This window comes from Anser cygnoides, chromosome 2 (genome assembly GCF_040182565.1).
Source record: "Anser cygnoides isolate HZ-2024a breed goose chromosome 2, Taihu_goose_T2T_genome, whole genome shotgun sequence".
In the NCBI taxonomy this organism is placed as follows: Eukaryota; Metazoa; Chordata; class Aves; order Anseriformes; family Anatidae; genus Anser; species Anser cygnoides.
Window position 1 is genome coordinate 63,435,502 of NC_089874.1, and position 23,370 is coordinate 63,458,871.

The window sequence follows — 23,370 nt, forward strand, 5'->3', positions numbered from 1 at the left end:
CAGTACATGAAATTGAGGAGAAACCCTGAGATACTGGTGTTGAAATTTCATTCTTTTTTGGTAGTCTTTTTGATGAGATACTTAGGCATTAACACACATTGTTATTTCTGTTGGCAATTATTTTTGACTTCAGTGGCAAATGATGATTCCTGAAAATGTTAATAAGTTTCATGATGAACGTGAAATTAACCACATCAATATGAAATTGGTATAAACAACATATTAATACTTGAATAAATACACACACTATCAATAATTTTACTATAATTCATATTCATATTTGAGTAAATACACACACAGAAGAATTTTACTATCATTCTCTCTTTTCATGTGGAATGGGCAGATATGATGTATATGACCTGTAATCTGAATTCTTGAAAACCATTAAATTGCAGCTGCGCTTGAATGCAGAAAAATTTCGAGAGCTGTTATCTGAGAGGGCTGTACAATTTAGAGCTATCGAGAGACGATTGCTGACACGATTCAAAGACAAAACTCCTGCTCCTCTTCAACATCTGGACACCTTGCTAGAGGGAACATTCAGAGAGGTCAGTACAGTTTGATTATGAACCTAACCTTTCTTTATGATGTTGGTAAAACTTAGCTTCAAGCATAAAAGCTATGCTTTCCTGGTTACATTTACCATCCAAAGACCAGGAAGCAGTAATTTGTTTAACCTAATATTCCCTGTAAGTTTCCAGATGATTTGAAATAGTTTTATTTAATCTGTGACCACAAAATTTTTACTCCTAGGTCACACCGGCTTGACAGCACATCATTCTTTCCTAACTGATGTTGATAGTGTAAATATTTTATAGTTCATGTGAAAATATTTTATAGTTCATAGCTTATGTAAATATTTTATGGTACACTGTAAACGGGTGGAATGGTTTGGCTGGTGTAATGTTCACAACAAAATTGTCTGAGGCTAAGTCCTTTCTTATGGGGCTTCTTTTTATGTTCTAATCATTTCAGAATGGAATAACTGCAGAATAACAATGTTTAAATAGTAAAATCATTCCTAAACCACCCCCACAGTGTTTTCTCCCCTTCTCCTGCCTCAGCTCTACATTACTTTAAAATAGCCTTTGTTTCATGATGTCTCCTTTGCTGAGATGTTACTTTGTGCATTTTGTGCTTTTCTGTTGGACAGTCCAATTTTTACTTTTTAACATGCCTTGTTAGAGGAGCTGAGAGACAATTAGATTGCTAGCTAGAAATGAGATTTATGCACTGTGGTGTATCAGGACAATTCAAAAATGAAGACAGGAAAAATATTTTTACTGTTTGGTTCATGAAAACCTTTCTGTAAATTACAGAAAACTGCCTTTCCATTTATGGTTAGACATAAGAGAAATATGCCTTTTTTTATATATTCAAGGCCAGGTTGCATGGAGCTTTGAGCAACCTGGTCTAGTGGGTTGGAATAAGATGATCTTTAAGGTTCCTTCAAACCCAAACCCTTCTATGATTCTGTCTTTAACGAGTTAACTATAAGATGGTGTAAGTTTGAGAGTGTTTTTTAATTTTTATTTTTTACTTTACAAAATACTAGGTGTTGTTAACACATAGATGGTTAACACTTTAAAATGGCACAACTAAGTAATACCTAAAGATCAACAAAAGTGGGTCTCTTGAGCCTGCTTTTGCTATGCAGAACTGTTACCTTTAAACTTAAACCAACCAAGATGTTCTTGACAATTTCTTGAATTAAAGATTGGTTCTGGGAATATGACAAAAATCAGGTAGTTAAAATGCATATTCTAGGAATATATCTGAAAGGTCCTTCAAACCAAAATTATCTTTTTTAAAATTACTTTTTTTTTTTTTTTTAAATTAGAATTACAGTAGCTGAAAAGAGAATGAGGGAAAAGACTTATTTCTAGAGGATAAATGTTTATATTTTTCAATATTAGTTAAAATTTGATTTTAGGCAAGCTCAGATTTTTCTTGGTAGATTCCCTTTGTTATTTTCTTTTGTTCTTGAATCCCCTTGTAACAAAGACATGTTATCACAAACAAAAGTGTAGTGAAATAGTAATTACCATAGGGATCCCAATATTGTATACATTGCTTTGGAAGTGAGCACTGTGGTAGGACTTAATATTGTCTCTTTGCTGTTTGGGTGAAATGAAATTGCTTGGTGATACATTTCCTGTGTTAGAAAAGACCTTGTTTTCTCTTTTTTAAAAGTCTTTATCATCTTCTGTCTTTGCTTGAACAAGTATATCTAATGCAAATATTTGAAGTATTCAAAATAAGGAACATCTTTTTTCACTAAAGAAGGTATAATGAGGCTGGATAAATATGAACAGTATAAAGTCTCACTCTAAAAATTATTTAAGCTGTAGTCTTTTTGACATAGAAATTAGTATTGCTGTATTTTTGAGACTACTGCTTTTTTTAGGAATTGTTAGAAAAAAAAATCATGTTTTTCTTTTGGAAAAGTTGTCTGATATGAGGACCATAGTTCTGTTCTATAGTTTTTTCGATGGAGAATGTATTCAGTGAAGAAATGATCCATACCCCACGGAAGTAAGTAGCATGACTCCTGTCTGCTTCAGGGGAATTTGGATTGAACTCTGAATGTAAGTGGTGTAAAAGTTTTAGGGGGGTTGTAATAAAATTGGTATGGTAATTCCTACAATTAAATACTTCTAGTGTTGGAATAAAACTTAGTTCCTTTGCTATCTAACACCACTGTCTGAGAACATCATGTCTTATGCCAAAAACTTTTATAATGAGGAGAAAAGAAGAAAATTGCATAATTTTTCACTGGAGTAATTGTTTTGTACAAAAGAAAGGTATTTTCTGTGTTGGGTTTTGCAGTCAGAAAGAAAATGTGAATGTTTTGCTTTTATAGCATACTCCAAACCTTGTCATCTAGAACAGGAAAGAATTTCCAGTTAACATGAATATCTGATTTCACTACTGTTTGTTTCACTCAGTCACCAGGACTTAGGTTCTATGAGTTACATTCTTGATCGAATAATTACTATAATTTATATATATTTATTTTAAATGAAGCTGTAATTGTATAACCTCTCCTAATTCAGCCTGATGTAAAGATGTCTCTTACTGCTTCCCTTATTTCCTTTCATCAGAACAGTTATACTGAAGTTATAACCTTTGTGTGAACAGACTTTTTAATTCAAACCTAACAATCACAAATATTCAACTCATGTAGCTTCACTGCCTGTTTGATACCTATTTCAAATGTATTCTGTGCAGTTCTTTCTTTGCCAAACTACAAATTGTTATAATGAATTGCTGAACTGATTCGAATTTTACAGCTGTAGTTGACTGTAAATGTTAGTTTTCAGATTTTCAACTTGATCAAGTATAAGTTGTTTATGTGGTATGTGAGTAGAGATACACGTCAAAGCCACCGATGCCGAGGCAGAGAAAATTAATCAAGCTGCATTTATTTCTCTTGTAAAATTCATTTCTATTTACAAACTACTTTTTTTATGTATCTTCTTGTACATGACCAAGAGGGCAGGATGTATTCAGTGCTACAATAAATTTGCAAATTTATTGTAAGGAAACTGTAGCCTTACTTTTAATCTTCACAATGAAGGAGAAACAGGCATTGATGTGTGCAGTGATGAAAAGCTTCTTTTGTTTTTATACTCCTTTTCAGTATTTTCTTCTAGAATTTGTCTTTATGAATTAACCGTATATGTTAATATAGATTTGAGTTTTACAGTAGTTAACAAATAGTGACATATGGTGTTCTGTTCTGGAAGGAAAAGAAAAGCTATTTTATATGTAGTAACTTTGTATATTGGTAAAAGGAAAGGTCATTATTGTGATGTTTGAGTGATTTGTAGGAAGACCCTATGAAAACAGTGGAAAATAAGTTTTTGATAGATGCTATTTGTGTGACTATGTACTACAGTTTCTTGAGCTCTGGTTTAAAAAACAACAACAACAACAACAAACCAGTGCAATTGGATGTGCTTCTAGCTCTTGTTCAGAAAAAAGGAATTTAATGCGATGAATTTACAAGTAAACAGCAGTTGAGATTACATAGGCTTTTTCAGTTTAAAGGACTTGGAATATGAAATAAGATTGCAGCAAATTGCATGGTAGCTGCTGTAAACAGTATGTACTTTATACAACGCTCACTTAGTGGAGACATGTTATTGCTTGAAAGTGTAAGTTAATGGTCTTTAATCTCTACAGTGTGTTTTCTGTCGTATTATAGAATCATAGTTTGGCAGTTGCTGCAGGTGCTTGCCTTGAAATGATAATTCTCATGCATTGACTCTTGACATACATTACTGGGGTTTCCAGGTACGATTTGGAATTTACGATAGGGGTCATAAGAATCACTCTATTTCAACCCATGTAGATTATAATCTAGTGAATCGAAGCAGTACCAGGCATGTTTAGTTGTAAACTATTTAATCCAGTTACTATGTTTAGAAGATTAGCGCAGTTATACTCCTCGTGATCATCTTATTTATATTATTACTGAAAAGCTTGTCTCACAGAAATACCTGGCTGCAAGCAGCAATAATATGACTTTCAACGCAGTTCTCGGATACTGTTCCATAAACAATTAGTTGTCCAGTTCATTCTGCTTTCCTTGGTATATAGTCTGTATCTGTCTTGGCCGGTCTTAGTCTTGTATCTTGAAGTCTGCATACAAATTGCAGCTTGAAGAAATTAATGCATATAGGAATTTTTCATTTAAAAACTCTTGCTTGAAACAAGGGAATAAAGTATTCAGAGTCTTTCAGTTTTTGGAGAGGTAGTTGTATGTTAGTGTTTACAGGGAAAAAGATGAATTATCTCATTTTACAGTTGTGAGGAGTTTTCATCCTACTGCTGCTGATCATGCATGTTGGATTCTCTTCATTCTGGTTTGTGATCCAACAAGAAGGTTGAAATCTTGTCAAACAGTATTTAAACTATTAAAATACTGTGTGCCAGTTCTTGTCCATTTTATAATAATTTTTGATAACTATCAGGCGAAAATTAGTTTTGGGTGTAAATCATTATGACAACAGAAAAAAATAGTTGAATCTGAATTGTATCTTCTGAATCATATGATTTCCTCTTTGAAATTTTGGCACTTCAAGTGAAAACCAGTATTCCAATTAATAGTTGACAAATATCCAAATGCAAGCCTGTTATGTCCTTTTTGTCTAACACATATGATCAGTTTTCAGAAAAGACTTAGCTGATTTAAACCAGTATTATTACAGGGAGCCTGATTCATAAGACATGGGATTTTGCCTCAGTATTTAAGGGCTTGCCTTTGTGAGTGGGGACCAAGTGTTATGTATTTGCTTGACCTGAATTCCACATGATCTACATATGAATGAAATGACACAGGTACAAAGCTCCCAGATGGCAAAATTGAGCAAAAATTGTACTAATACACCTTCAGCACTGCACTAATATAGTTACGTGGCTCCCAGATTAGAGATGGTTCATAATTTCCCATTTTAGAATGTGAGTGGAACAGCTTTTGGACTCTCCACACCCTTTTCTGCAGACATGCTCTTTTTCTGAGGTGTTGGGTGCTGTGACTAGCAGAATTGTCGATACTGTTTCCTTGGGTCTCTAGGCACATGCTTTAGGTTCAATCCCAGAAACTCATGCTCAGAGGTTTCCAGAATCCACTTACCTCAAACTAGTGTCAGCTTTTCCAGCTTTGCCCAGGTGCACGTACTGAGTTTCCCCACTGTTGAAGATATGTGTATTTGATACTTAAGCAAATCATAATTAAATTCTGTGGATGAGTTTTTAAATGTGCATGTGCACGTGTACACACATGCATTTTGTTGTATGGTAATATGAAACATACAAATATGTGAAAAACAGTGCAATCCTAAATGGAAGTTTCTGACTTATTTTCATCTCTTCAGTGAGAGGTTTCGATCTTGTCACTGCTTTTTGAAAGGAAACATAAATCTTCCCTCTTTGTCTTCATTCTATTAGCTTGTTTCCTTTTCTTTTTCCACTCTTGGAAATAAGATTTCCCTCAGCTACCAAATGACTCCTCCTTTTGATTTTAAGTCTGTTATTCTTGGGACTTGATTCCAGACTCACCTGATTGAACTGACTCCCTATAATCAGCCATTTTTTTTTGGTTTTGTTTTGTTTTAGGGAACTGGAAGTCCTCCAGGTTAGTGATCCTTGATGGTTTCAGGCTGTTAGCTGCCTGTTAGATGCAGTAATTTCTTTAGATATTTCCACAGCGATTTCAGCACAAAGATGTGGAGTATATCGAAGGCAAATACCTACATCTAGGAGGGCAGTAGAAAATTTATAGGCAGTAATACAAAAATGATACGTTTGTGTACATGTCTGTGCATATGTATGTGTACATATGCATGATTTGTCAAACCTTTAGTCTTCAGAATTGTTCCTGAATGTATTTTCAGCATTGTATATCATAAATAAGAGCTAGCATTTTGCTTCCATGATAGCTGAACCAACAGTTCCAGCACTTAATATACTAAAGAAATGAATAAACATCTTCCCATTTGTCTCTCTACCTCACATCCATCTACTGATTTAGGAAGCTATGCTCTTAATTTCTGTTCTCTGATCTGCTACAGAGATGTAATACCAATTAAGTATGGGCATTATTTTGGGCATTATTATGGGCAAAATTAGGAAATTTTAGTGTTTACTCAAATATATGTATATGTATACATATTCAATTACATATTCATATTCAATCATATACAATTTCCTAATTTTTTAAAAGCATGAGTGCTGTTCCTTGCAGTATTTTAACACTTGCAGTGCATAGAGCACTTCGATTCTTGGTGATTTGTGGTCAGTAGCAAATAAAACTCATTATGTTCTATTCACTAAAACACACTTAGAGTGTCATTAAAGGTCCATTAACTCTTTGTTCAAGCCTCTTAGCTCCTTTCCTTGCTTATTAATCAGTTGATAAAAATCTCAAAACTGATCATTAGTGATTGAGTATTCACTCAAGAGTTGCACTTCTGACACACATGGCCTCAGGAACTCGACATTTTGGAAATGATTCATTGCTTGATTAGTAAGGACTTTTACCTCAAAGCAAAACCATTAGGGTTTATCATGCATGACTCAAAGGCTATATATCACACCCGCTCCTGTAATAGTCATTTTCCCCAGATAATGTCAGTGAGAACTACACCCATAATATAAATTAGTTCTTTTTGGCTTAAATAAATATGCTGTTCTTTGGAGGAGTTATATTTAACTTCTTGTTTTATTGCTGTTTCTGCTAAATGTAGGTGGTTGTTTTCCTTTCCTTTCCTTTCCTTTCCTTTCCTTTCCTTTCCTTTCCTTTCCTTTCCTTTCCTTTCCTTTCCTTTCCTTTCCTTTCCTTTCCTTTCCTTTCCTTTCCTTTCCTTTCCTTTCCTTTCCTTTCCTTTCCTTTCCTTTCCTTTCCTTTCCTTTCCTTTCCTTTCCCCTTTTCCTTTCCCCTTTTCCTTTCCCCTTTTCCTTTCCCCTTTTCCTTTCCCCTTTTCCTTTCCCCTTTTCCTTTCCCCTTTTCCTTTCCCCTTTTCCTTTCCCCTTTTCCTTTCCCCTTTTCCTTTCCCCTTTTCCTTTCCCCTTTTCCTTTCCCCTTTTCCTTTCCCCTTTTCCTTTCCCCTTTTCCTTTCCCCTTTTCCTTTCCCCTTTTCCTTTCCCCTTTTCCCTTTTCCCTTTTCCCTTTTCCCCTTTCCCTTTCCCTTTCCCTTTCCCTTTCCCTTTCCTCCCCGCCCCCTCTCCTCTCCTCTCCTCCCCGCCCCCTCTCCTCCCCTCTCCTCCCCGCCCCCTCTCCTCCCCGCCCCCTCTCCTCCCCGCCCCCTCTCCTCCCCGCCCCCTCCCCTCCCCTCCCCTCCCCTCCCCTCCCCTCCCCTCTCCTCTCCTCTTATTGGCTATTACTTATAATTCAAATTCTCTATTTTACTTATTTAGCTTTAATACTGTAATACTTACAAGGTCATCAAAGGCCCTTTCTATTTGAAGATGTATTCCAAAACTGTCTGAAAGTAGTTAGCTTGGGAAGCATATTTTGAGATTGCTGGCACAACTCTTTTGTTTGAGTCTACTTGCTCCAGTGAGGGATAGTCTTCTCTTAAGATCAACCAGTTTGTGGGACAAACAGGTAAAACTGATGCTCGTATCTTTAGCAATGCATAATACATGAGGGATTTCTGTAGGGACTAAAAGAACTTGTGGGTCTTTGAGTGAAAATGGAACAGTTTGGCTGCAATTCCCAGAGAAAGGAATACTGATATGTCTTATTTATTTGAAAGAAATCTTTCTCATCTTTTCTTCTGAAATACAGTGTATCAGATACCTGTACTGAAGCTTAAATTATTGCTAGGCTCTCTCATAGGGAAAAATGTTCTCCATAGACAAGAGAGGAAATGCTAAGCAGTAGCGGAAACAAAACTAGAATAAAAAAAAATCATACAGTGTTCATAGAAAGATGGAAAACCCTACTACTTCATGTTCCTTAGAAAGTTTTTCTGGGTCAGCCCTTTAATTATGCAGTACAACAGCAATATAGTTGAGAACAACTTTGGGAAATTTGAAAGCATTTGGTATGGATAACATTTTTATCTTGTTCGTTGTTTATACTCTTTATGCCAATCGACTTAGAAAAAGGAACACCTATTAAAGGCCTTTGAATCTGTAGTCTTTCATGTTACAATGCGTCTATTTACTGCTGTCAGTAGGCACATAATATATTTAGCTTGAAGAGGTTAACAAGCATACCTTGGAGTGTTACTTTTATTTTCTGTTCTGTGACACTTAGCAAAATCCCATTATAGAATTGAGTAGTATTATAATGTTAAAATGTTAATTTGTTCTGCATTCCGTTAAAATTGGATTTTTTTTTCTTGTGCATTGGCCCATGCGTTTTGTATAAAACCTATAATTTAAACACTGCACCATAGAAATGCCCTAAATAAGTAACCTTTTGCCTTTGCTACCTTAATTACATCTCATTATTTACTACTTAAAGAGCAACCTCTAGCTATTGGTTAAATATTTGCTAGCTAATTAGATTTGTCATGTTAAAGAAAACAGTAGCCTTTGCCTCAGTCCTAATTTGAATGGGGCTTCAGAGTTTTGAGAAAACTTTCTTCCATACTTTTCTGGAGGAAAAATGAACTTTTTGCATTTTCCTTTTTTTTTTTTTTTTTTCCCCATTTCTTTTTAATGAGCATGTCATCATCCATTATCTGTCTATTACATTCCAGTAGACAACTGCCAGTCTGTCTTAAGATATATATTTTAGAAAAGGTTGTTCTGTCTCAATATATTATTGTGTGTCTTCTAGGTATATTTATTCCTTTCAGCTTTTATGAGCATCAGATACACTCAATTTCTTTTTCTTTTTATTGTAGAAACAAATATGAAGCAGATTAGTTGTTGGCTACTAATAGCTGTCTTTCAGACTTTTTTTACACCTCTTCCCAGAAACAAGTCTGAGCAAAATCTTTGAGCAAATTCATAAGGAATATGATTCATTAAAACATTTGCAAAACCGTGTTTTCTGACAAATGTAAGGATTGTCTTTCTCCCTCTCTCTCTCTCTTTTTTTTTTTTTTTTAATTTTATATGGAAATTCTACACTGCAGAAGTTATGAACAGTTTATAGGTTGACTTAATCTTCAATGTTTTATCCAAACGTAATGGATTGTATTATTTTTGCATTTTATTTTGCTTTTACCATTTTCTCCTTTGTATAAAAGCATGTGAATGGATTATAGTTTGTAATTGCAACTAGTAAGAATTCTGTGATGTGAAATTACCTGTGATTTACAAGAGATATCTTGCATCATTTCCTGCTTTTCTTTTTTTCTGAGATCCACAGTAGTGGAAACTTGTCTACAATAGGTTTTCTATCCGACTTGACTCCTAGCCAGTCATTCACATCAATACCTAACTACTGCTCCCCTTGTATACTTCTCAATCTGTTGCCTTGCACCCTCCATTTGATTTTGGAAGCCTAGCATCTCCAAATAGTATGTTCACCCATTCTTCATATATATATTTTGTTACACTGCAGGTTAAAACTGAAGAGAGTGGCATGGTTACAAACTGAAGTACAACTCTCCATTTGTATTTATTGTTGTAACGTCACTGACCTTTTATTTTTAAAAAGCCATTGGAGACAAATGGAGAAAAATGTGTTAATACAAGTCTTCAACTTGCTCATGTATTTTTCTTCTGTGGGAAGAACAGAGAAACATTTGGTCTCTAGTGTATTAACTTTGTTACTATGAAAAATAATGTCATTTTGAAATCATTTTTTTTGGAGGTGTTGGGGGCAAGGAGGATGTAGTGGCAGGGAATACCAGCAGTGCAATTCCAGAGAAACAGGTTGGCCAGATCAGTATTGGGCTAAGTACATTAACCTTTGAAGTAGTTAGTTTCTCTAAAAACTTTTTTCATGTTTTCTGTTTCCTTTGTCACTGTTTATAGATTCTATATTGCTGGAAGCTTTGAAGACATTACTTTACTATTCATGTGAGGGTATTGACTGCATTTATTCTTATTTTCAGATTCAACAAGGCAATCTGTAAAGGCAATGATTTTCCAAGAGGCCCTGTTGTTCTTTGGAAAAAAAAAATCTATGGAAACCTTTCCCTGAGAGGAGTTCTTGAGATTTATGTGGATTACAGAGTATTAAGAAGGGTCATTCCTTAATTTTCTTTCCAAGCTAAAATGCCAAGAAACAATTTTAGCAGGTATTAGTAAAAATTGAAAAGTATGTTTTGTGTTCTGGGACTGGTGCCAACATCTGTATTTGCAATTCCCAAGACAGGTCTAAGAGTGAAAGCTTTTCCTCATTGCCCTCAGAAGACTTCTAGAAAAAAGCCTGCGACATTTCTGTTCCATTGCATCTGTGTTATTTACTTCCCCTTTAAATTATTTTCTTTAGAAGTTTATGGTCAATCCAAAGAGTGGGGAAAAATGTCATAACCCTTTGTTTTGATCACAGGTGCATTTTTCTAGTAGGAAGTCATGTTTCATTTGACATGTGGGATGTTTGGGTGATTCTGCAGCAGATCCTGAGCCAGAATAAATTATCACAGGAGTTAATAGTTTTGACCGTGAACTGGGGTCTGTTCTTTAGCCCAGTTAAGTTTCTTCAGGTTCTTCTAGTGAAAGAAATGGGGCTGCAAATTTTGCAATTTCATATGTGCAGCAAATTGTCAGGATTTTTTTTTTTTAAGGGACTCAGTCTTGTCTTACTTTAGGCAAGTGTTATAACAACTTACATTGTCTTTTGACTTTTTACTATTATTTTGAGCAGAGTGATCAAATGGAGGGAATAAGGTTTCTAGGCATATGTTGCTTTTTTTAAAAATAATGTCCTTATCAGGTGTAGGATTTTTAAAATGAAGGAGGCAAATTTTCCAGTCTGTGTTCCAGAAGCCTCTTCAGTGCCTTACTGAGATCTTAATTTGTTGTAGTTTTATTCTGAGCAGTAGTGAGCACTCTGTAATCATGTTTGATGTAGGACTGTTGTAGGTGCTCTTCTAAAATGCGACACGTATCAGAACAACAAAATATGGATTTAAAGATGTAAACACTGTTTTTAAAAATCTGAAATGGCAGTGTGTGCTCCAAAACAGTGTATTTTTACAAGAAATAATATTTCTGTCTTTTTAGGCTTTTTAATTAACATTTGTATTACATATGGGACAATGTTTCTTTCAGTTTAAAAATGGATTGTTCCAGCAGAGTGCAGCAAAAGACAAATATTGTAAATATGTTTAGTTTTCCTGTCAAGAGTTGGTATGCCAAAAAGTGTGTGTGTGTGTGTGTGTAGAACTTAGATAAAAGGAGTGCATAATTTATAAAATACCAGATAAAATGTGGAGAATCTGCATAAGCAGATTGCAGTTTAGTAAGTTCTTTCTGCAGGTTTTTCCTTCTGCAACTCTTAGGTAGACTTTGCTAGGAAAATAGTTAAAGAATTGTTAATATATAATGAATAATATATAAAGTCTTTAAAGATTTTTCAAATGTTAGTGATAAATAGAAGCAGAACTTTGAATTGTAGGTAGCTAAATGTTGTTGGTTACTAATTTTTCTGAGACTGGACTGCAAGCACGTGGAAGAATTGAGATTACAATTCAGGCGTTTTTCCTTTCTTCCCCATACTTGGGCAATTAGACTGCTCTGCCTTTCATGATTTTAGCTACTGTATTTTTTTCCCCCTACCTAACTGCTTGGAATTTAGTGAGTCTTATTTTTGGCCTTTGTTTCACCATAACATGCAAAAATTTCCTTTACAGTTTTGAAGCCTTACTTTAAATTACACTGTTAAGAAAAGATTATATAGTTACCTTCTCCCCCAGAAATGTAAGTAAGAGTAAGTGTGAGAATATTTGGTTCTGGATAATATACACAATTTGAGTCAGCCTTCTAGTTTACTCTTGGGAAAAATTTCCAGTGACACAAAAGGATTCTTGCATGTTCCTTAAACATCTGCATGTCTAAAGTCACTTTAAGCTATTTTTTCTTTATATAGGCATAGCTTTGTTAGATATTAGCAATTAAAGAATACTGAAGAGACCACTGAGAAGTGTAGTTATTTTTATTATAATTCTAAAGCCAATAGTAATTTTCAGAAGCTGAAAAGAGAATACCTAGTCTTTAAAGCATGTGTTAACGTATATGAGATACTTAGCAAAGAAAAAGTTAATAGAAGTACATATAAAAATTCAGATTAAAAATTGTTTATGTAAAATATTTCTTAAGAAATCTCAAAAGAATGAAATTTTCCCTAATACATCTGTTAAAATTTATATAATTTGAATCAAGCCATACATTTTTACTGATAGTTTCTAATGTTATTCACATGTGATAATCTGGATTTAAAGCCCTAAATACGTGTATGTTTTCACTGTTTGAGTTGCAGCCTGATCCTGGGTTTAAAAATGCTTTGCACTGCCAAAGTTGAAGGGAAGTGTTCCCAGGCAAGTTCGTTTTCAGCTCATGAATCAACATGAACAGGTCAAATGTGAGACTGAGGGTGTGCAATGCTGGGATTCCCATCCAGTCGTTTGTATGCACTGGAGACCCGTCATGCCCACAACATGCCCTCCCATCCTTCAGCAGGTCCCCTTCCCCTCTGGCCAAGACTGGCCCTTTCCCTGATGCCATTGCTTGCTGCTCTAGTCCCTTCCTCCTCCTCCCTGCTGGCCAGATATGAACAGTTCTCCAGGGCACTAACATTGCTGAAGGGCAAGGGATGCTGGTTTGGAGAGTAATCACCCTAGGCCTTGTAGGAGGCTATTCCAGCATTTTAATCTGATACAACCAACAGTTCTCCAATTTTCCATGTGCTCTTGGTTCTAGAAGCTGTTGGTAGTAGCCTCTGGTATATGTTGAATGAGGATTTTCTTCTACTGTGACCTGAACTCTCTCAGATGGCAATAAATAAAGCTCCTTTTTTAGGCTGAAAATACCACTGTTTGGCTCTGATCAGAATCTTTAACACACAGTGAAGTAACCCGAAATTTATGGACTACTTTCAGACTCCAGTTAGGATCTAGGCACCCTGTGTATTGAATGCTATGTACATTGAAAATAAGCCTTTTCTTCTCCCTTCCCTCCCCCCTTTTTTTTCCACCTGAAGTTCTTGCCATTTCAGTACACCAAATCTGAACCAAGATTTCAATTTAACGTGTCTGACCTAAGGATGAAGGTCAGAGTGATAAGGACATAGGGGTCTTTAGGGAAGTGGTTACACAATATGATGATTCTGGGTTCATCTCTTGACTTTTCTGATATTGTTTATTTTGTTTAAATTATTGGATCTGTCTCAGTCTGTAGTCTGCAGGGAATTAGTTACTCACATTTACCATATCAGAAAACGTTAACAGAGCCAGAGCTGTGTTAAGCTCATCTAATAGTTTTTTTGTTTTCCTCCTTGCCTCAGTTTTGTAAAGACTTTATTTGCAAGAATACAAAGGGGAATACTCACTAATCACTCACTAAGGGGAAAATGTGATTATTGGAGTAGTCATTATTCTTGTGAAAGTGATGCTTAGTTTTACAGAGCGCATTCTTAGTCTTGATGAACTAAAGAGATCAACGCATATAGCCTATAATGATCATGAAGAAGAGTTTAAAACTCTCTCCAATTAGTGTTGAGAATGTGACAGTGACTAATTTTAGGGCTACAGTATTCATTATCTAAACATTCCTTTGTGGTAGCACAGTGTGGCCACTCTCAAGTTGGAACCTTTCTGTGCAGGCACAGCCCAAACTTTCTCTGACTTTGCCTTCTGGCAGGCCCAGACTGCCAGCTGAGTGGGATTGCTGTGTATGTGGTGTTTATCCATATTTTTACTGGCCAATTGCTTCATGTTTGCTGCTAGCAAGACCACCGTAGTTCTGAAACCAGCTTGAAAGGCTTGCAGAGTATACTTATGGCTGAGAGGAAAGGAGGTGAGATTGCAAAGATTTAATAGTAATAATAAAATAAAAAACAACAACAACAGCAAAAGAACACTGAACCTGAAGATAGAATCATAAAAGCTCTTTGGGTTGAGGAGACTTTGAGTTGATGATTAAGCCTTGATTATTGTCTTGCTGAGAGTCCGTAGCTTGGTCCTGCAATTTTTATATGAAGAAGTCATTAGCCTGAGAAGCACTTTGTGTAAGTAGTACAATGAAGGTTTAAAAAATTCAGCAAGGGGAAAGAATGTTAAGACAGTGGCTGCAAAGAGCACAGTCACTGTTTTTTGAGATGAGGAAAAAGAGAAGACGGAGTGATAACTTGAAAAGAACATGTTGTACTAATTTTTTATTTATTTATTTACTTTTTATTTAATGATGACACAAACTTATATGCCCCTGGATTGACTATACCACATGAACTATGTGCAGAGAAAGAGGACAGATTTGGGGCCCTGGAATACAGAGCTGTCTTTGTTATTGTAGTACCAGACCCTTTGCAGTCTTCATTTTTACTTTTCCAGGCACTGCAACTAGTAGGGGTTATTTATGGTCTGCACAGTGTGACAGTGTGACTGTTTGTGGCGGTTGTGAGGCAGTAGGAAAGGAGGGGAGATCTGGGTCTTGGATGGATTTAAGCCTAGAAGAAAGGTGGGTGTGGGCTATTTGTAAGTAAGATATTGCAGAGGATAGCACTCTGTACTCTCAGCAATAGTGAGTCAGATTTTAGCTGAAGGGAGATAAAAGTGTTTGAACAGCTATTGATTTTGGTTAAAAGGAGGAGAGTTTAGGAAGACTGAGGGCTACAGAAAAATGGTAGAGGTTGTACTCTGATGAAAAGATGGGTAAGATGAGAAAGCAAAGAGTGGAAGAGAATCTGGAACTTTCAGATAAAAATAAAATAAATATTTTTATACATACTACTTTTTCTTATTTTTTTTTCCATCCAAATAATCAATTTATAGAGGCCTAGAAAGGATTTAAAAAGGGAGTGGGAATTTAGATTTTGCATGTCCTGACTGGAAGAAGAGAGATGGGATAGGGAAGGATAGAGGGGAAGAAAACCCAGAAAGTACAGAAGCTAGTCATGCTTCAAAGCAATAGTAAATATTTGGTAAAGATAAAGCAACATTTATGCTGCTTTTACACTCTTTTGTCACATTTGATTCTTTTCATCTAGTAAAGATAATAAATAAATAATCATAAAATATTTGTGTTTGAAAGTTCTTCTTTGGTTTTCATGAAGAGTATTTATTTTCCATCAGTCCATTACAGTGTAACATTGATTGGTGCATGTAATGTATTATTCATACTGTTCTAGTTTCATCCCATTAGCAATGCCAACATTATGTGGAGTTCTGCAGTGGTAATGTTGTGTGAAGAGTCTTTGTACAGCAACTTGTGCCGTGGTTCAGATCCTATTTCACGTTTAGTGACAAGACAGAGTGAACAACAGCACCTTATTGATACTACTCAGACTTTGTTCCCCCTTCCTCCCCCTAAATGCAATGAGCGTTGTAAATGTACTGTAGAGCTATAAACCAAATTGTGAAAGGCAGAATGTGTGTATCAGAACTAGTTTATTTTTAGTTCCTGTATTATATCTTTGTCTTCCCAATGGCTAGAGTCATCAGAGCAGACAAATAACTAAAACCATCAGTTGACAAAAATAGCAAGAAAAGAATTAAAAGCAGCCTTCAAATAAAATAGTCTGACGTTTTGGTCCACATATACGATCCTTTGGGTATACTTTTTGATCATGTAAATTAAGGTGTGCCTAGAATTGATTTAAATATGTACTAAAGCCAACTTCACAGCATGGTTAAGATTACTGAAGGTCTGCCTAATGTTAGTACAACAACAAAAAAAAACATTTTCATTTGAATCACAACTTAGGTTTGATTGCAGCAGGCTTCTTTATGCTGCATTGTGCGTGGGAACTTTTTTCACAGTAGGCCCAGCCTACTGTGATGTGATATCCACCAAATTCAGTGATAATCAGTTAATTGACTGATTGGTTAGGGCGTGGCCTTGTTGCCTGAATGCTTAGTTCCATTCCCCCCCCCCCCCCAAAAAAGGGTTTTCTTCCCAATTCTCTCTGAAAATCAAGTCCACAAAAAAAATGAAATCTCTAAACAAGTAAATGAATATTAAAATAATAACTAAAAAAACCCAAAAACACCCCACTACTTAATTTCTGAATACTTAGTTTGTGGAATTACAAGGAAATAAAATTGAAAGTTTGAAGGTTTTTTTTTTTTTTGCAGATGTTCTAATTTTTTTAACAGCTGTGTAAACAATGAAATAATCTCTTCCTGGCATGGACACTTTAACAACAACAAAAACAAACAAACAAAAAACCACAGCAAAACACCACAAACCCTTCTTTTTCAGGTGGATGTGTCACGAAAGAGAAATGTCTGATATCTCAAGCATTTTTAAAATTTTATCTGTGGAGACAGGGAGAGCCTAAGCAAAGTCAGGAAGGCTGTCTGTGAGAAATGGGAAGCTTACAAATTGAAAAAAACTGATTCAAAAGGCTCTGAAAAAATGAGATGAGAGGTGTCAAACAGTCTAGAGACTTTAAGGGGATAAGTAAGAGAACTGAGGAGATGGACAGCTTGAGGTATGAAAGGAGTAGATTAGATAGTCAAGGAGGAATATACCAAAGCAATTAGAAAACAAAGGTTTGAAAGAAAAACGATAGTGAGGGAGGGTATTTTTGTTTTAAAGTGTAAGCTTAGTCCGAGAAATATGGTTGTACTTCGGTATCTGTTAAGATTGGGGTAAAGATTTGCTCAGCCTTTTGGAGAATAAGGAGGTTGGCAGTCTTTAGTAGGCTCTGGATATTCTAAGAGTTACTTAGTTGTATATATACAGAATTTTTTCTTTCTCTGACAAGGAAACTTACATGCAGCAACGTAAGTCAATAAAACACTAACATTTCAGAGCTCAAATGAGGTGAAGAAAAACCATTTATTTACAGAAATGTTATGTCTTCATTGTAATGAAATTTTATCTGTAATGTTGTGAGTAGACTTCAGTATAGAAAATATGGGTAAGTTACTATTTTCAGTAAAAGTTATGTTTCCAGGTTTTCTTTGCTTTTACATTAGTTTTAATGAATATTTTGGTATGTTGACTAATGTTTTTGTATGTTTTCCAGAAATACGTTTGAGTGCTGTAGATTATTTATAATAGTTCATCTTCATCAATTACAGCATGCACATAAGTAATGTGAGACAATTATAACAAATTATTTTGAAATAATTGATCAAAATTCTAATTAAAACAGTACAAGATGAACCTCTTTGCTTGGAAAAAAACAGGAAAGATGCTCCACCCAAATGGCCCCAAAATGAGTAGAACCCTTCCCTGTGGATTTCCTACCTTCTCCTTCACCTTGTGATTTCCAGCATGAGGGAAAAAAATAATAAAAAAAATAAATAAAGCTTTTACAATGTCTTGTGTGCTTTTTGCCTTTCATAGGAGTAGCTGTATCTTGATATATTCCAGATATGTTCTAGGACAGAGTTAGGGGGAAAGAATTTACTCTGGCCAGGGTAGGATATGGTATAGCCAAATAGCACAGCAGATTATATGAGAGATTTCTTCTCAATGGCTTGATTTTTTTTTTTTTTCCTCTTCCTCCTAACCTTATGAATTTTTCATTCTCAGTTTGGGCCCAGCTTTGACTGGAGGAGGCCCATCTCTAGTGGATAGCAGGAACTACTGTAGAGAGCCCCAGGCTACTACTACAGGCTTATCAGCTGCAGTGTTGAGAAGTCAGCAGTAGAATAAGTGAATGTGGCCATGAGATGTTTTACACCAGGAGAATCTGGTCTATTAGGCTTCCAGTAAGAAAGGCACTCAGACTCTGCTAGGTATCATTCACAACGCTATCTATTAAACACTGACACTATAAGAAGAGAACAGTGTAGATAATCTTATGTCCCTTTAGATGCTAGGAACCACAGGTGGAGTAGCATTGAATGGGTCTTTCATCCACATCCAGCAAGCTGGGCAGACCCCATCTGAAGAAGAGATTCTCCCTCATTTGAGCTATTGTAATGTATTTATCATTTCTACAGTCAAACAGAAATTGTGTTTATATGAGAGCTTCTTGCTGCACTTTTAGGTAAAGCAAGGCCATGCAATCGTAACTGCTGTTACTGGGTGGGAGCTACCTTAAGGCTCTTCCTTTACAGGGTCTGGGTGTTTATCCTGTGGCCAAGGGATTTGTGCAGGAAAACAGCCTGAAAGACAGACTGAACATGTGGCACAGCACTGGCCTGTCCAGGCCAACCGATGGTGTGGATCCCTGACTCCTTGGTGTGCAGTGATCTTGCAATCAGGATTACCGCAGATGTGAAATTCCAATGTAAAAGAGTACAGTAAATGAGATGACTTTCAGATACTCTTCAACTCAGAATGAAAGTTATTGTTTAGTTTTAAACGTATATATGATCATTATATATATCACTGTGGTGTTAATGCTACGTACAAATTATTAAAAATAGGGCAGGTGGCAATAAATATTAATTATTCCCAGCTCCAGGAATGTGCAGATTTATTAATTTGAGAAACATGAACTAGATGAAGATAAATTGTATCAATATGTTTTTAGTAGATACTAAATAACAGCAAGGGATGTTACCAGCAAGTATATAATTTTGGGTTAATTCTATAAAACTTCCTTTTTCTTTTCAAGTTTTAATACAGGTAAAGGTCTTATTTTCTTTGCTTACTTCAGGCTTATAACTTAATGGAGTCATTGAAAACAATTAGCTCCAGCAAGCTGTCTCTGTTGCATAGATGTTTGGGATTTATATGTTGCAAATGTAACAACTTGCACTGGGGAAAATGTGATCCAGTGAATATAGTTTGAGATCTTGTACTGGAAAATCTGGATGTCTTTTCAGCTTTACTATGGCAGTTTATACAATCTTGATTAACTTGCTACATTTTAATGTGTAAATGGCACTGTGTGTGTACAAAAAGTGCAACATGAGGGATAAATGCTATTTGCAAATAAGGTGTGATGAGAAGACATTTTTTAAGATGTGACATTCTCAATCTTTAATCATACTAAGATGTAGATTTTTTTTTCTTTGAATTTCTTTCTCCACATCTACATTTCATTCCCTTTTCAATTTTTCAACTGTCTGTTCCTATTAAAACGTAATTATGTAAGTTTTGTGAACTGTGATCCGTATCTGTGTTTGTGAAATATTCTTTAAGTGCCTTTTATTGCTCTGATAAATTTGTTGGACTTGATCATCCTGTTTGAAGTCTTTGTCCAGATAGTCTTTATGATTTTGCAATTATCCTGAGCTATATTCATCTTGAAAACTCGAATCATCTCAACAACAATAATAAGAATAATAAAAGTAATGGAAAAAACAACAGCAAAAAACAAACAACAACAAAACACAAAACCAAACCAGCAAGAGGGACAGATATTGTTTTGGCATCAAAATTTTGCTGCGTAATTTGGTGTGCTTCAACTGTCATGTTTCTACCAGGTTGGCTTGCTAAATTTGGTTACTTAAGCATTGTAAGTCAAAATTGGAGGCTTACATCTTTACTAAGAATAATAACAGATCAATGGATTTATCTGTGAAATTCACCCTCTAAATATAAAAACTTAAGATGTTTTGGTTTTATATTTTTATATTTTTTTAACATAAAGTTTTATGTCATTGTATTCATGGGATGCTCTTTTCCAGCAGCATTGAGCATTGCTTCAAGTGTAGCTTAAGTTTAGCATGAGGCTCCTACTGTTTCATCATCCAATTAATCCACTGCTTCACTGTAATAGTGAAGTCATAAGTGTGTAACCATGCTACAGTTGAATTTCCAGTATCTTCACAGATGTCATGTTACAAGCTTGCCATGTTACAAGTCTCATCTTACAATTACAAGCTTGTCATGTTACAGTCTTTCACTACAATAGTGAAAGAAAAGCTGATGAAAAAAGATGTTTAATTAAATACAAGCATCAGTTTTCTGATGTGTCAATCGATATTCCAGTCAGAGGTGGGGGGGGAGAAAAGTCTGTGTGAGGATTGTTAATAAATTATGCAGAAGCGGTACTAGAAGAATTGAGTCAAGTTGGCTCATGAGGAGATTTAGGAGTATCTGAGTTTTGATGGAGATTTCTTACAATTTGTTCCTTTTTTTTTTTTTTTTCTTAGTGTCTGAAATGTAGGTATACAGAGACTTGTATAGAGCCTTTCATTCCTATGGATGAAATAGTAGAAGCTATACTTTGAAATAAGTGTTTTAAAGCTGTTGCTACTGCCATATTGGATTTTTTTCTTTCCCTCCAGCTCAATATTATCGATATATTGAAAGCATACTTAGTGATACCTTTCAGTGATTTCATAGCACAGGTTGTCATCTGAAGAAAGTAATTATTAAAATATTTGGAGTCTGAATTGGAAGCTATCTTACTACTTTAATTATATTTTCTTTTACAACTTTATTTCAATCCAGTCTTTTTCTTAATACATCAGCTATCTAGAAGCCACTTTTCTCCTGGCATCCTAAGTGTCTTCTGTAGATCTGACTGCCTGTTACCTTGCTTTCGCTTTTCTGCTTTCTTTTCTTTCACTGCACTTAATTGTCTCTTGCTTTTTCATTTTCCCTACACATATAGAATTATCGATTATTCTGGAGTTCATTATTTATCTCTTCTGTACCTATTTAGAATTTCTATGGACAAAATATATTTTTATAGGAAAATGCTGACTCACTAAAATTAGATTGTTTACTTGTTAGTTTCCAGGTTTTCAAAGTTATTTTTACTTGTCGTAATGTTCTGTTCAAACATTTTATATATGGAGCACTTGCCTTTCATAAGCCTAGGTTTCGTTTTTGTTTTGAAATTTCAATTTGTATTTCCATAAGACTAAAAGAAAATTGGAAAGGTAATGTTTTGAAATTAAGATAAATGGATATTTCATTTGAATTATTTTCCATTCTTTATATTCTTGTTCTTTAAATGTTTTCATATTTTGTCCATATTCAGAGTATGACAGTTTCAAAACCCAAACCCACAAAATTCAATGGCTGGAAAATTGAATACATTTGAAAATTCTACTGGAAAGCTTTAGTACTCTGTGTCTGCATTAGGATTTTAAGCTGCCAGATGTTCTGCAAAATGGAAATGTTAATCTGCACTTTTCAGTTAATTATATTTTTCAGGCTGTTGCATAGAAACATTTTTATATTCATTACAGAGATACAAAAAAAATATGTAAGAAGTTATTTCTTGCATTAGAAATATCTTTGAATCCTTGTTCCCAATCCACTGTTCTCAACATAACACCCCTTTCCCAGCTAAATTCTAAAGGGAATCCAGATGTTTATTTAAATATTCATAACACAACTACAGTTGGAGCTGGGAGGATCATAGATACCTGTGTTCATTTCACACTACATTCATCTTGTAGTTAAAAATGCAGTATTCATTGCAGTGCTAGTGGATGAGCTCTTTGACAGGAAAATGGATTTTTTTTCTTCTCTACAAGTAAAGCATTATGGAAAGGAGGCTGTAGAACTGTCTCAGAAAATGTAATGTATTGACTATTGACCACAGTCCCACAGAAGAAGCTTTGTGTACTGTATATTGTATTCTTGAAGAATTCTGAATTTATTTGCACTTGCCTTAACACTGGATATATCTAAAAAGGGAATAAAACTTTTAAAGGAGACAGTTACAACTTCACAGTTAATATTGAGCTGAATTTCACATTTAAGATAGATTTTATTTCGTTGTGGAAAAGCCAGGAGAGTTTACCATCTTGCTGACATTCAGTGAAGCAGGGAGGAAAAAAAAATGAGCTGCCAAATCTTCATTAAGTTGTGAACCATCTGAAAAAGACAATTTATTTGGCAATGTTTGCTGACAGACTTTGCAAAGAAGATCTATGCTCAAAATCTTAAATTTTAAACATACGCTACCTATTAAAAGTGATATCATAGTTCATGTAAAATGTTTAGATTAGGCCTGCTTTATCTCTTCAGATATTTGTCCATGAGTATAAATGGGTAAGGAGGTAGACACTGCTGTATTGCATACCTTTAATTCTGGAATCTGCACAAGGGAACGCGTGCAGTGAAGAGAAGTTCATGCAGGACAGTATGAAAGCCAAGAGGCAGGGAATTTGGGGTATGTGTGCAGAAAGTTATACGAAGACACAAGCAGCAGTGGGAGTTTGTAAGGTGAAAGGAAGAAGAAGAATGTACTTACTAGCTATTCTGAAGAAATAAAGTATCTGCAAGCCTTTCCAAACTGGTACGGTATGCTTCTGCTTTTCATCTTATTACTGAAAATTAGTCAAAGTCCCAGAGAATCTGGTCTTAAAAGCTTTAAAAGGAAAGTAAAAGTAAGGAAGTTTGATAGATAATACTAGAATATAAAATGACATGTTCGTAGTCAGCAAAGATTATGTAGATTGTTCTAGCAAATCAGTAAAGTCCTGACACCACTCTATTTTAACTCATTTAAAGATGTACTCCTATACGTTTCACTACTTATTTTGATAGATTACGTATTTAAGAATCTAAAATGAGAAATGTTAGCAAATGAGAGCAAGAGTGTTAGATGAAAGTAATGAGGTGAGTGGACATGGCTTGTATGGGAGTGCTAGAATAAGCAGGTAGTCTCAGTTCCATGGAAGAGTAGGTACCAGTGCTGCTTTTTGTTTTTTCTTTCCAGGTATTTTCTTCCTTCCTTACTGATGCATTCCTTTCCCATTATGGTACCTATCTAGGTGTTTCTATTAACATTTGTGGGTTTTCCACCCAGATTCGGATACTAATAAATGATAAAATATTGTTGCACTCTCAGCTCATGCTAGTGACTTCTTTAAAACACTGTAACAATGGATATTGTAAGTACGAGTTGGTCTTTGTATATCTAAC

General features: G+C 35.1%; 1 protein-coding gene across 14 annotated transcripts in view; it reads left to right on the forward strand.

Moving 5' to 3' along the window:
• BBS9 (Bardet-Biedl syndrome 9) overlaps positions 1-23,370 on the forward strand; it is a 329,524-nt gene that overhangs the window by 101,401 nt on the left and 204,753 nt on the right. For 11 of the 14 annotated variants that reach the window (XM_013196009.3, XM_048075628.2, XM_066992255.1 and 8 more), the window contains one exon: positions 396-548. In XM_013196009.3, the coding sequence (XP_013051463.3) occupies positions 396-548 (153 nt within the window). Of the gene's footprint in view, positions 1-395; positions 549-2,470; positions 2,975-17,734; positions 17,891-18,647; positions 18,780-23,370 lie in introns of those variants that run through there. The other 3 variants (XM_048075629.2, XM_013196016.3, XM_013196017.3) reach the window with 3 other exon arrangements.